This window comes from Emydura macquarii, unplaced genomic scaffold (genome assembly GCF_026122565.2).
Source record: "Emydura macquarii macquarii isolate MOO-44397 ecotype Brisbane River unplaced genomic scaffold, CSIRO-AGI_Emac_v2 contig_2768, whole genome shotgun sequence".
In the NCBI taxonomy this organism is placed as follows: Eukaryota; Metazoa; Chordata; order Testudines; family Chelidae; genus Emydura; species Emydura macquarii.
Genome location: NW_027132905.1, coordinates 34,751,910 through 34,766,315, shown reverse-complemented (window position 1 = coordinate 34,766,315; position 14,406 = coordinate 34,751,910). Strand labels below are relative to the sequence as shown.

Sequence of the window (14,406 nt, the reverse complement as noted above, 5' to 3'; positions counted from 1 at the left end):
CACCTGCCTAAACAAACTGCTGGGTAAGGGGTGAAGCCAACACGAACAAAGTAACAATTTCCATGTCTACTGAGCTCTTGATTTTTGGTTTTTTGTATCTAGGGTTTTTTATTGGTGTTTATTGGTTACATATTAAAATCTGAAGCCTCCCCATTAAACTAGGACCCCCAGGGTATTTGGGCAATGGCACCTTCAGTGGTTTATACATCGACTTGGACGGATTCGATTTTTATCAGTGAACATTGATTTGGCTGTACAAACACAAACCCACAGAAAAATATTTCCATTGGCAATAACTGAAATGTAAAGCTAGGCAAAGTAAGAAAAAACGTGGCTTGAGAACTTACTCGAGTTTGATTTAAGGATATTTACTTTGTATATTTTGACATCTGATGTTGACAATTTGTGTTTTAACAGTTAGGAAGTGTTAACGTTTCCAAACGCAGCATCTACTACCATGAAATAGTCATTGTCTAACCTCCCATTGTCTGACCTCCCCACCCCCCAATTCCTCACAATCAATAAAAATCAGGAAAAATATTGCTTCAAAATAAACATTGATATTATCCATCAAAATTATAAAAATACCAGCCAGTGAATTTTGCCCAGCTCACTTATATGTGAGGCTGGGCACTGGAGAAGAGACAGTGGAGTCAAAAATCAGAGGCAGTGTGGCCTAGTGGACACCGCAATGGCCTGAGACTGCTGTGACCTGAGATCTGTGCCCAGCTCGCCCTTGCCCTGCTGGGTGACATAGGCACGTCCCTTCGCCTCTCTGTGTCTTGATTGTGAGCTCGGCTCTGGCCCTGTGCAGCACCCAGCACAATGGGGTGCAGCTCTCAGCGGTAGTGGCTGGGTGGAAGCTGTTGGAGAAGGAGTCAAGGGCTCTGTTCAAGGCAGACGCCGGGCTTTGTATCTGGGCTGTGTGAGGTGATGGGCTGCTCCTGGCCGAGAGAGCGCTGGGGCCCAGGGCAGCACAGGTACTGCTTGGCCAGGCCCACGGGTGCTTCGGAAGGCTGTCTGGGCAGGGCCAGGAGAGACGTACTCAGCTTGCACCCAGACAGCGCTGCCTGTAAAGCCTCATCCTAGCACCAAGCACGGTGCCCTCCGCCTGCTGCCAGCCTTCTCCCTTGTCCTCAGGCTAAACTCCAACCAGTGTCCCGTCCTGAGCCCACAGACCTGAAACCGTCCCTGGGCCGAGACGTTCAAAAGTGCCGCACCTTTGGGAGCCCAACTCGTGACCCCTCAGGGGCCTGGTTGTCAGAGGGGAAGGGCTCGTGGCTGTCTGACAACCAGCCCTTCTCCTGCATCTCAGGCTGGACCCCGCAGCCCTTCACCACGTTAGTGCAGCCACTGCCCTGCCATGGCTCGGCCTGCAGAACCTGGCAATGCCGTCCAGGCTCTTGCTACCTCAAGTGCTTGCCAAGGCATCACAGCAGGCAGCAATGGGGCAGGAAAGGGGCACGGGAGCCAGGAAGTGGCCCCTGCCACCTACAGCACAGACCAGCCAACAGGAGGCACCCGATGAGCTCTGAGTCCCCAGGCTGCACTGGCAGCTCCTCAGCATCTGGGGCATGCCAGGGAGAACACGGGATAGTCCCAGCCAGGAGCATTGGGACGACCCCTCAATTCAAACAAGCATGGAAAAAAGCGCCCCTGGGAAGGGCCCATCAGTCGAATGACCCCAGGCTGGGTGTTGCACTTATCTGGTGCAGCCACACCTGTTTGCCAGCTCCAGTACCAGTTTGGCCACGTGTGCGCCCCGCCTACCAGCCACACCTGCTCAGGTGTGTGCGTCACCCTGCCCCTTCGTCACTGCAGCCCATGACCATGCGAGGTCCTAAGGAGAACAGGGACGAAGCCACATCTCTCTGCTCCAGTGGCCTGGATTTGGGTGCGGGAGGTCCCGCGTTCTGCAGCACGGCCAACCCCAAATATTCAAAAATGAATCGGGAGTCGGGCTCACCCAAAGTCATGAGACTGGCTTTAAAATCATGCAATTCTGTAAAACTGCTAGATGTGGGGTTCTTTTGATTTGCCTTCTGCTTTTTGAGCCGGTAGGGTGCACTGGGCTCACATCTTGAAGCTTTCTCCACAGCCACGAGGGCTAGAAACTTACTTTTCCTTTAAGAATGAAGACTGAAATCATCATCTAGTCACTTGACTCCAGGAGCTGGGGCTTTAAGGGCAACAATAATTATCATCAGACTCATGAGCAAACCATGAGAGCTGGCAACACTGGCTGCCATGACAGTGCATCTAGCGCTGGTGGGAGGGGTGCCCGAGAGCCTGAAGAGGCCTTTGCTTATCCACAAGTTGGGCAGCGGCCACACTAGTTTCTCCACTGCTGCTCAAACCGGACCTGGGGGCTCTGGGCCTCTCTGCTGAGCCTGCCAGCGAGGGGCCTCACACGCAGGGCTGGCTCTCCTCTCTCCTGGCTTGCTTACCTGGGCTGTCATCTCATGAGCGTCACCCCCTGCTCTAGCAGTGTATTTTCAGATGCTCCCTGCTTAACAGCTGTTTTCTAAAGTGCCTTGAACGTTAGCCCCAGCCCCTTGTCGCCTCTGACCCCTCCTTTAATCTCCCTGGGAATGGCAAAGGAACCCTGAATGGCAGAGCAGTTTAGCAGAAAATGATTGACCTGACCTCAGTGTTTTTCAACAATAAAAACACAGAGGCAGAACAAAAGGGGAAAATTCCCTTTGGAAAAAGCCCCTGGCCGGGACCCACCCAGCCGGGATCTAGGGGAGAGCAGTGGGGAGCCAGGGGGACTGCAGTACTGTGCCCTCTGCAGGAGCCGCTCGCTGGCCCTAGGCCCGTAGGCATTGCTTATATTATCTGGCTCATGGAGCCGCAGGCGGGCTGAGTGTCTGGGACAGCGGCTGCAGGGCCTTTCACCCCACAGTGACCCGTTCAAACCTCACCTGGGTCAAACGTCCATGCTGTGGCCTGCAAGGAATGAGATTGGCAGTCTGAGTCCACACCCCAGCAGAGGCCATTGGCACCCCAAGAGCTGCCATCCCGGTGGACCAGAGCAGGTCCCTTGCAGCCATGTCTGGAGTTGGAGAGTGAGATTCTCCAGGGTGGGGGAAGGTTGCTTTTGTGGCTCCGGCTCTGGGGGCAAAGGAATCCAGAGCCTGGGGCTGGCACAGAGCTCACAAGAGGTAACCTGCCCTCCAACCGCTAAGCCGCCACTTGGAAAGTATGCAAACCGGGGATGCTTGTGTCTGCTTTCCGAGCCATTGGAGCGCACTCAGGTCACCTCTTCAGGGCTTTCTCTGCTCCCAGGATGCTCAAAATGGACTTTTTTTTAAATGAAAGTGGAGGTTCTCACCTATTTACCTGGCTCCCAGAACTGGGGCTTTATGGGGAACCCCAAATACACAGCACATTCTCTCTGGGCGACCCTTTGTCAGCCTTTAATCTCAGACCCTCTTGTCCCCCTTCAGCCCCCTGGGCTGCATGCTGGTGTCTCCACCTCCCTCTCGTGAAACACCCTGCGCTGCGTGTGCTGCCAGCTCTCTCATCGGGGCTCTGGCAGTGCCCTCCTTCCAGCTCCACCACTGCCCTCCGTCTCATGTTCGGCACGGCACCCCTGAGTGGGGCACTCTCTCCCAATCCGCCCTCACCGCGTGGACGCTGGGCACTGGTGTGCCTTCGGGCAGCAGCCTGCCAGCAGCGAGCTGGGGCATGTGGGTAAGTCCCCGAGGGGCAGCTTGTGAAGTGCAGAAGCCTCGATCCAGCTGCAGCGACACTCGGGCAGCTGATTACTGCGCCATCCTGCCCCACGTGAAGTAGGTGTCAGATGAATGATTTGTATTGAGTGTGGGACATTCCTCCAGAGAAACTCAGGCCAGGAGCGCTTTGGAGGGCTGGACCTTCTCCTTCGGGCAGGTCAGGCGGTGACCAGTGGGGGCAGAGGGCTCAGAGCTGGTGCTGGTGGGGAGCTGCGGGTGGGGCAGAGGGGAGAGGAGGGGATAAGAGGCAGGGGATCTCCTTGCTTCTTGGTGACATGGGAGAAATCAGTGCTTGTGTGACCCACCCTGGAGCACATTTGTCTCCCCCCCCCCCCTCGGGCAGCGTCAGTCGGGCACAGCCTTGGCATCCGACACAGGAGAAGGAAACTGCCCTGGCCTGGCTTTGCTGCTAATCAGTGTCGCTGCTGCCGGGGCTTGCCCAGCCAGGGCAAAGGAACTTGTAGAACAATTGGGGGAAGTTCAAGATGGGAATGAGTCACAGAAATTCAGATGGGACAAGGTCACCTCCGGCCTGGCCTGCTGGGCCGCGGGGCGGACGGCCCCCCTTGGCAGACTGGTTGTGCCTGAGCCCTGACTTCGGTGACCCCCCGCAATCCCTGCTGGGAGAGGGGCAGCGTGCCTGGTCCTACCCCCCATGCAGGCCACTCAGCCCCTTAAACTGGCCAGGGGAAGATGCCAGGGAGTCAAGCAGCCGCTCTACCTTCGCTGGTGAGGCAAGGAACTGGGGGAGGTGGATGCAGGCCCCTCTGTGTGTCTATGGGGAGACTTTGCCGAGAATTGGGGTTTGACTTCCCTAGGGCTGCTCTGCCTTCCGGTCACCCGTCCCCTCTCCTTCTGCCTGCTCCTCCCCCTCCTCCTCCCCCCCCCCCCCAAAAAAGGGGGCTGCTCATTCCCTCAGCCAGGAAATTAACAGCGGCAGTTAGTCAGTGAGGGCCTGGAGCTCTGCAGTTGGGAGAGTGCTGCAGAGGAGGCGGAGGTCCCTCCCACACGGGGGTGCTGGGGAGGTGAAGCGAAACAGGCACCTTCGCGTTGGGGGTGGGAGAGCTGCACAGCCTGAGTTTTTGGCCTGCTTCAGAGATGAGCAAAAGGAATAGAAAATCCACAGGAAAAGAGGTTCATGATCCCTCCCGCCATCCCCCCACACCCATCCCCACGGTGTTGGGAGCATCTGGTGCCCTGTGCAGTAGGCGGTGCCCAGGCTGCTGTAGGAAGGGCTCCAGGGGTGGGGGGACCCAGCCTGCCAGCCAAAGCAGTGGGCACTGGCCAGGAGGGCTCCAGCCCTACCACTCTGACCTCTAGCCACCACTGCTGGCGAGAAGCTGCTGGCTGGCCCCGGATGCCTGGGCCACACCCCATCTGCCATCCTAGGCAGGACTTTGGACTAACTGAAGAAAAGCACAGTCCCCCAGAGAACCCTTCCCAGGTTTTATGCTGAGCCCAGTGCATGCAGGGCCAGGAGTTGGGATGTGAATGTGGCCACAGACCTCCCTGCTGTGTCCCAGAGCTTGCAGTAAGCTCACACACACCAGTGAGGTTCCCTGGGTGTCCCCTTGTGCACTGCAGTTTGCACCCAGGGAGGAGCCAGTGTTCGCAGGAGACAGGCAGGACAGAGATGGTTTCATGCACAAATCCGCTGGGCTCCACGTCCATTTGTTCTCCCCTCCAAGCAGCAGCATGGAGGGAACGGGAAAGCTGCCTCTGCTTTTTGTAGCAAACCCATGTGTCTCAACCTGTGTCTCAATCAGCACACAGCTACAGCCCATGTGACATCCTCAGGGCCGTACAGGTAGTATATCTATGCTGTGGATGCAGCCCAGGTGACATATAGAGAGCTGCATACACAGCCCCCAACGGTAAACAGGTTGAAAACCACTGGTCCATATGGTGTGGTGCCCTCAGTGCGCCCTCTAAAGTGCAGACTGGCAAACTTTGGGCGGAGCTCATCAACTCTTATGCTTCTGGGTGTCAGCTGATGGCTGCAGGGGTCAGGAACCATAGTCACAAGCGGGGGGGGGGGGGTGAATAGTAGAAAACAACTGTAGTAAATACTTGCCTGTCTGAGTGAAATATCTTTGCCCAGCCCCATTCCCAATTTGCACTCGCTGCCCATGCTCAGCCCCAGGAGCTGAGTTTGAGCAGCACAAGCTTCTCCAAAGAGGTGTCTTTGGGGCCACTGAATTTTTAATTTGTTTGTACTGCTCACCTGGTCAGAGAGTGGAACAGTGCCAAGTGATTTGTTCAGCCAATCACAGCTGATCAGCACACCTGAAATTTCAGCTATTGGCTGTGGATCCTGAGGGTGAAAATCAGACAGGCAGTTTGCAGAATAAATAGGATTATAGGCGGAAGTTGCGTTGATTGTGATCTGCCTACAGATGTCCCTGGAAGGGGGAAAAAAGCCGAGATTCAACCAGCAGATTGTTGGTTGTAATTTATTTGCTCACCATTATAATGCTGGGCTTTGATTAAATACCTGAGGTAGATAAGCGATAGCTTGGCCTGTCACTGAAATACAATCTCCTCTGGGGTGGGATGGTTAACGGCACACAGCAACGCTGCATGCCAGTTTGGGGCAGGAAGTGAAGAAGGATACTGTATTCTTTCGAAATGCCTGGGGTAGGCAGAAGGCACTCACGGGTGGTGGAAATGGGCCAGGATGCATGGTCTCTTAACACCATGGGATCTCTTATACCTCCAGTGTTCAGGACCTCGACAGGGTCCCCTAGCACCAGGCTGGGCATCGGCTCAGTAGTGACAGAGCGGAGCATGTTAACTGCTGAGTCACCCACACTGCTCCCGGCAGCCCCTTGAAGATCCCAGCCCCACCCTGCTTCCTTCTGAGCAGCGACAGGCCCCAGCCTGGCTGCAGGATGAGTGTTTGCTTTGCACAATTGGCCCTGGCCACGAGGGTGGTGAGGGGAGGAGTCACTTTCCTCCAAGGTGCTGGGGATCAGACAGGGCTTGGGGCTGCCTGCCTGCCTGGATGGAGCAGTGATGTGATCTGCAATGGCAAATTCTGTGTTCCCCTCCTGAGCCAAGGGAAACATCCTGCATCCTTCCCATGTCAGGAGTGGAGCCCTGGGCCACGTACAGCTCTGCCTGCTGTCTCCTGAGGAGGAAGGGACTGGAGGGCCTCTCCACCCCCTTTCCTCCCACATCCCCCTGAAACTGAAAGGGGTGGGGGAAAGTCCCTGTAGCTAGGGGATCCTCTCCTGCTATGGGAGAACTGTGCTTTGGATAGGTGCTGTCTGATGGTGCATGGGGGGAGGGTCTCCTGGGTGCAGACCAGTGAATAGAGCACTAACCAACAGGGCCTGCTCCCTGCTCTGCCCGGTGGCATGGCTGAGCATGTCTCCCTGGCGGTGCACGCCTCACTCCCTGCTGCGTCTGCCTCCTGTGTGGACTATAGGATAAAGGATCCCAGCTGCACAGGTGGAATGTCCTTGTCTGACACAGTCGCAGCGTGACCACATGCAGCACCAGGCGATATCTGCTGTAGCACTGAGCATCGGGCAGGCAGGGCTCCAGCTGGGGAGATGGGGCTGAGGCAGGGGGAGTGGCTCACACGCTCGTGGGCTCATTTCCTCAGCTCCATTCTCCCAGGTGCCTGCTCTGCTAGCTGTGGTTTGGGCTGTGGGCTGGGGCCACATAAGCGCTCCTCATCCCCCAGAGCCTGCAACAAGGTGACCATCCTTATCCAAAGGGGGGCTGGGTGTCCCTTTAGGGGGAGCTGCAGTGTGACTTGAGGACCCCCAAATGCCCTGAGGGTAATGCACAATGGCAGAATGTCAATCTTTATCTCCTCTTAGTGGCTGGTCCACTTAAGATAAGAGCCTACTACAGGTGCCAACTAATGGAGTTAGCTCTTTTAGCACAAGCTGAAGCAGCTCATACTGCAGAAAGTCCTGGGTTCAGATCTCAGCTGTGGCTCATGTGGGGACTCTGCCATGCTCCCAGCATCTCCTGACCCACAGAGAAACCTGGAAATCAAATCCAGGTGTCCTGTATAGCAGTGCAGAGCAGTAACCTCACTGTGGGCATGGACCTCCATGTGTGGTTCTTTTGCCCTTATTGGCACTATCACACTCAGATCATCCCCCAGGAGATACTCCTTTGTCCCTGCTCTGCTCTGCTCACTTACCCAGCAGCTGCCACTGCTCAGAGAGACCTAGCGGGATGTGAATAAAAGGCCTGCTGAAGAAACAATGGGAAAAGAGCCAATCACTGTGAGAAACAGTGCCCCCAGGAAATTAAAACTGCACACCGTGGTGAGCTGAACATGATGTTTGCTTTGCCTGCTACACACACCCCTGCTCCACCCCACACAAGCCTGGCCCTCTCTGCCTGGATCCAGGTAACTCCACCAAGTTCAGCAATGCAGGATCATGAAATGGAATCTATGGAAAAGATACCTGATGATCCTGATCCTGGCATGGGAGCTGCACCCTGATCCAGCCCTCAGACCCAAGGACCGATTCTATGATGGGATTTGTCCCTTGATCCTGCCATCGGATCAATATCCAGCCGATAGCAGGATCAGCACCAGTGTCAGTGAAGAAATGAATCTTGCACTGTTTTAGAGGGAGTCATAAGTTTCCACATTTCAACCAAAGCAGCTTGTTTTGTCCCAATTGACCCCTGCAGCATTCAGATCTGAAAACATCGCAGCCTTGTGCTAGGACATGAGAGCCCTAAAGTGAAAGGGACCAGAAACAAAGGGGAACCTGGGCAGTTTTACTGAACTGCCAGTGCAAAAAGGAAGCAAACAACAGAGATGGCTAGAATCATAGAAGATTAGGGCTGGAAGGGACCTCAGGAGGTCATCTAGTCCAACCTCCTGCTCAAAGCAGGACCAACCTCAACTAAACCATCCCAACAAGGGCTTTGTCAAGCTAGGCCTTAAAAACCTCTAAGGGTGGAGATTCCACCACCTCCCTGGGCAACCCATTCCAGTGCTTCACCACCCTTCTAGGGAAAAAGATTTTCCTAATATCCATCCTAGACCTCCCTCACTGCAACTTGAGACAATTGCTCCTTGTTCTGTCACCTACTACCACTGAGAACAGCTTAGCTCCATCCTCCCTGGAACCCCTTTTCAGGTAGTTGAATGCCACTGTCAAATCCCCCCTCACTGGTCTCTTATGCAGACTAGATAAGCCGAACAGTTGTTAAGATTCCTTCGTTTTTAGAATCTCCTGGCCTGTATCTACCCGGGGCAGGACTTTTTATTTTTAAATATGCAGTATTAACAACACCAAACCTACAAAAAATTAGGAGGCAGGCCCCCAAACTCAGGAGATCAGCTTAAAAATTATAAGAGTTTAAATAAGACTTTTTGTTCTGTTTATACAGTGCCTAGCACAATGGGGGGCCTGGTGCATTGCTGGAGCTCCTGGGCGTTACTGCAACATAGCTAAGTAACTAACTAATGATCGATTTTTGGGTCATTTTATTTGCCTTGCGGTTTGAGCCTTTCTAAATCCTGTTTCCAGGCTTTTCGCTGTACACAGGAGGGCTAGAAACTGACTTTCTTTAAAAAATGGAAGGTGGGAGTCACACCAAATCCCAGGATTCCAGGAGCTGGGTATTTAAGAACAAGCACCAAATCCAGTGATAAAATGGCAAGAGATGGAAACACTGGCAATGGGCTGAGAACTTCCAAAGCGACTAGCGATTCTGGGTGCCCACTTCTAGACATCTTTAAGGGGCCCGATTCTGTGGGCAGGTCCCTGGTGTAATTAGAAGAGGGGCAGGGGAATCAATGGCTTCAGCTCCTCCGGCCAGAGGTGCACAACACTGTCTGGTTGTGCTCAGTGGGGCTGTGTGGGGGTGAAGTCACTCACATGTGTCACTGTTTGCAGGATCAGTCCCTGCTCAGGATATGCCCCGGCTCCTAGAGGCCTGACTCTGACTTTGACTTTGCTGCTTGCAGGAGTCAGTCCTGATTTACTCCAAGTGGGAGCAGCCCCGGCCCCAGCTCCAGCCCCAGCCCAGCTCCCTTCCGGACTCCAGGCCAGGTTTGGCCGCCAGCCGGGGGCTGCCTGAGTGGGGAGCCGGGATTTCGGGGCTGGGACGGGGCACTGGGAGAGGGAGGCGAAGGGAAAAGTTCCCGAGGCCGGGCTCGGAGCGGGCGGGCGCCCAGCGGACCAGCCAGACAAAGGGAGGGACGGACCCTCTGCGCGGGCGGGGGCGGGCCGGGATCCAAGGGGGCAGGACGCCGGGCCGGGTCGCGCTCCGAGACTGAAGGACTTTGATTCCTGTCCCCGGCTGCGCTGCGCTAACATGGGTCCCCGGCAGGCTGGGCAGCGGCTCCCGGGGGCGCTCCGCGCTCTGCTGCTGCTGGCTGCGCTTCAGCGGGTAAGTCAGTCCCAGGGCCGGGGGGGGCAGTCAGTCCGCCCGCCCGCTTCCTCTTGCTCTGCACGGAGCCTCCGCCCGGCAACGGGCCCGATCCCTGCGGGCTGGAGGCGGCGAATTCCCCGGGGGGGGCAGGTTCGGGGGCCGGGGCCCCCCTTGGGCTGGAGCGGGGCCGCGTTTGCTAACAGTGCTCGGCTCTGCCCCACGCCGGGCAGGAGGCGCCCCGCTCTGTGCTGCTGGCCCGTGGGGCGGGGAGTGCGCGGTCCCGGGCGGCAGCGGGGCCCGCCCGCGGGGTCCAACTGGGAGCAGCGAGTTTCTGCGCGCGGAGCCTGGGACCGCTGCCCGGGAAGCGCCCCTGCAGGGAGGGTGGCTGGCGCTGGCCCTGGCGGGGACGTGGCCGCTGCTCTCGCTCTCTGCAGCGCCAGCTCGCTGACGGGCCCCAGCAGCGCCCGGCCCCAGACCGCCTGGGCAGACGCGCGTAAAAATAGCCGCCTTAAAATAAAGGCACCGGTCCCCCCCCCCCAAGCCGCTCCCCTGTGTAAATCGGGACCGGCGCCGTGCACAGGCGGGCTGGGCTGGGCTCGGAGTCCTAGAGTGCCCGGCTTGGGTGACCCGTCCCTGGGGGGGAGCCAGAGGATCGGTCCCAGGGCGCCCCCAGTGTCTGGCTCTCTGGACTGCGATCGGGCTTGATGCCGACCCAGCCCTAGCAGGACCGGCGGACAGGCGGCCGGGAGGAGCCGGGCCGGGCCGGGGGGCCAGGAATAGCGGGGAGCCCGGCACGGCTCGGACTCAGACCGTCTGGCTCTGGTCTGGACTGGAGCCCAGGCGTGGCTGTCAGGCAGCTCCTGTGTGCACAGGTTTGGGGCTCATGGGGCAGTGGGGCTGGCACAGGGTGATGCTGAGTCAGCTGCTGGAATCCTTCCCCTGGGGCCCCACCGGCTGCGAGGGGACTGGGCTGCTCCCCTCCCTCCTACAGCTGGGAAAGGATAAAGTGCCCTGTATATCAGCAGCCCCTTTCCAGGCATCTTTGGTAGCCCCTCACCTGTGAGATCCCCCTGGGGAGGGCACCGACGGTGCTTGATTTAGCCCAGGTTAGGTGGAGTTACCTTACTGCGAGCTGCACCCATGTGTAACAGGCCCCTACAGGGCACCGGGCTGGGGGGGGCATTGCCTGGGGCTACAGCTGGGCTTGGTCGCCCCGCCCCCCTGTTGGCTCAGACCACAGAGCCTGGGTGGGGTGTGTGCCGGGGAAGGTGCGGTCTGGCCCCTGAGGCTCCCTGCTGGGCATAGCCGCTGTGCTAGCAGTGGCAAGGGGACCCAGAGTGGGTGGGGGTGCCCAGTCCTTGATCGTCGTGCACGGAGCATTGGGTTTCGCCACGTGTTTGAGGGGCAGGGAAGCCAAGTTGAGTGAAAGTTGCCAGGAGTATTTTTAGGCCCTTGGCTCCCCCTACTATCCTCACTGGGCATCACTACCACCTCAGCACAGCTGGGTACGGTGCTTGGTAGACACTGCACCCACTCAGCGCTGCTGAGGCTGTTCAGTGCTGACCTGCAGCCCCCCCTGCTATCCCAGCCCTGGGCCCCCCAGCCCTGCCAGTGCCCCTCAGTTCTGACCACAGGCCTCAGCTATCCCAGCCCGGGGCTCCATCATAAGGTCTTCAGTGCAGGAGACCTCGGGGACTCTGGAGGTTGTTACATGGTCTCCCCTGCCTGCTCTCCACCCACACAGCTTCGGCTCAGTGCTGCGTGGGTAACAATGGGCAGCTTTGTGTCTGAGCGGCCACAGGCTCTGGGAAAGTGCAGGCGGCTTGAGAGACTCCTTGGCCTGTGCTGGGGGCCTGTTCCTTGAGGGAATCCCTCGAGCATGCCCATCTCGGGGGGCTGGGGCATGCCCATCTTGAGGGCACGTCTGCTGCAGGCCGGGGCAGCTCATCGGAGGGGCAAAAGGCTGTAGAACTTGGTGCTGCAGCCTTGGCCGTGCACTGGACACGATTCCCAGGTGTGGCCCAGGGCTCTGGCATGAGAGCAGGGTGCTGGTAGGAACCCAAGGGCCACAGAATACGAAGCTGGAGGTGGCAGGTGGCAGCAGGTGATGGTGGGCAGAGGCCTCTTGGGCCAAGGAGGAGCAGTGCATGCCAGGTAACAGGAAGGCGGCTGCACTTTGTTCCCAATTCCTCCCCCCTTCTCTCCCCTCCCCCGCCGTAGGCCTGACTGTTTGAAATTTCTCTGATCTGTGACCTCCCCCAGCCTAGCCTAGGGAACCGGGAGCCTGGCTGTAGCCTGCCTTCTCCCTGCGGGGAGCTGCTCCCACCCCCACTACCTGGGGCCGATTCAGGAGTGGCTGATGATTTGCCATTGCCCCTGTCTAGCCCGCTCCATCGCAGGCTCCCAGCCTCCCCCCCATGAGACCTGGAGCGGTGCTGGCTGGGGGGTTCTGCTGGGCAGCGAGGTGTGCGAATGGGCGGCGACTCTGGCAATGGGCAGCGGGGGAGGATCCCTAAGAGGCTGGGGGAGCTGTGGGGAGTGGGGGTGGATTGGGAACGAGGAAGGGCTTGCAGGATGGGTGCTGGGAATAGTGCATGTGGCCACCAGCCGCAAAGGGGCCACATTCCCCAGCGGAGCAGCTGAATGGGAGGGGCTCATGCGACTGGCAGATATCCCCCACACACCTGCCCAGACTTGTTCTCCAAGCAGAGGGTCCAGAGGGGGCGTGATATGCCCTGCCCTCCCAGGGAAGGAGGCAGCCAAGCTGGGCCAGGGGACGACCTGGAGATGGGATGGGGTGGCAGTGAGGAGAGGAAGTGCGAGGAGGCGGGATTGTAAACATGGCTCTAAATAGAACAGGGATTGAGTGTCTCCCCTGCGGTATTTATACAATACAGGAATCTCCGCGGCCCTCTCTTGCACTCGGAGTCAGGCTGCCCCATAGCATGTCCGATGGGGACATGTGGATGGGAGCAGGCCCAGGCTGTGGGATGGCTCCGGGGACCCTGGCCCAGCCACAGTGCAACTCCCAAAGGGGGGCATGCAGACTGCTGTCCTCAGACAATCCCTGGGAAGTGCGCTGGCTTCTTTGTGTAGCTAAAGACTGGTCGCTGGGATCGCCTCCTTTAAACTCCAGCCGAGGTCATTGCAGTGGATGAGCTGCCCCTCAGAAGGAGGGCTCTCAGCTGCCTGGAGGATCCCTGGCTGGTGGGCCCAGTCCTGTGCTCAGATGCCAACCACCCCATGTTTTCTGAAGGGACTCTCACCCCCCTGCACTGCCCCTTTCCTCAGGGATCTCTCCCTAGCTGGGGTTAGAGGATGTGGGGCTGATCCTGCCACCCCAGACCCTTTCTGGAGATGGATAGCCCCACAGATCTGTTCTTCGCAATCCCGGGTCTGTCGCTCATCTCATGCCCAGGATCCCAGTGCAGGGGACATCCATCCTGCTGGGTGGGGCTGTCTGGAGCTGTCCTGGGCAGCAGAGTTACAATGCCAGAACCCTGCAGGCGGAAAGCCTGGGCTAGGAGATGCTGCAGGGGTCAGGCTTCCAGTCAGCCACCCACCACTCCCCCCACCCAACTCCAACAGGATTTTCTTCCCATCAGGTGTCTCCCAAGGACACCTCCCTCCCCTGGGGGCATTTATTACCCCCCAACACACAGTTGTACACTAATGTGCTGTCCTGCCCGGGATGGCTGAATGCAGTTCCCAAAGTGACCAGAGGGAGCGTTATAGAGCAGCACATGGTGCTGTCCCCAGCACCTGCGTGGGGCACCCATTCCATGCTGGTGGCTTCGGTGCTTGGGTCCGGCTTGTTTGATTTTTAACCAGGAGGTGGAAACGCCCTGCAGGCAGCCACTGCACTCTGGGTGTTGTCCCATAGGTTCCTCAGGCGAGTCTCCGCCAGAACCCACAGCCTGTGCTTGGGGAGCCCTGGATCTGACTCTGTCGCTGGCGCCTCTGCACTAGGTGCTGACGGCTTCACAATGGCGGCTCGCCCTTGCTAAGAGGTGGCCGGTCCGGGAAGCACCAATAGATGGAACTGCCCCTTTGGGGGAAAGGGGCTGGGAGTGAAGGTGCTTGTCAGGCGGGGGAAGGGGAGGGAGGGAGGGAAGGTGTCCGCTGGGTGTCTCAGTTGTTTGCTAAGAAGCAGAGGCAGCTGGGTGTCTGGGCGCACAGGCACACCTCTCTTCATCTGGCCTCTGAGCCTCCCACTCTCCACCTGCTTTTCCCTCTGTCTCGCTCGTGCTCTCACAGGATTCTTGGAGCAAATGAAAGCTGACCATGGCTGAGAAATATGCCTGGAACT

At 58.0% G+C, this 14,406-nt stretch overlaps 1 protein-coding gene and 1 long non-coding RNA gene across 8 annotated transcripts in view; one reads left to right on the top strand and one right to left on the bottom strand.

The window, feature by feature from the left end:
- Window positions 1-3,484: 3,484 nt before the first annotated feature.
- Window positions 3,485-8,048, bottom strand: LOC137165443 (uncharacterized). Its single transcript, XR_010923369.1, has 3 exons — window positions 7,064-8,048; window positions 5,962-6,139; window positions 3,485-3,947 (listed from the first exon to the last, which is right to left on the bottom strand). It is a non-coding gene; the product is annotated as an uncharacterized lncRNA (long non-coding RNA).
- A 1,707-nt stretch (window positions 8,049-9,755) lies between these two features.
- HSPG2 (heparan sulfate proteoglycan 2) overlaps window positions 9,756-14,406 on the top strand; it is a 144,257-nt gene continuing 139,606 nt past the window's right edge. For all 7 annotated transcript variants that reach the window (XM_067567006.1, XM_067567010.1, XM_067567008.1 and 4 more), the window contains exon 1: window positions 9,756-10,115. In XM_067567006.1, coding sequence (XP_067423107.1) covers window positions 10,041-10,115 — 75 coding nt within the window. In that variant the 5' untranslated portion in view covers window positions 9,756-10,040. The remainder of the gene's footprint in view (window positions 10,116-14,406) is intronic.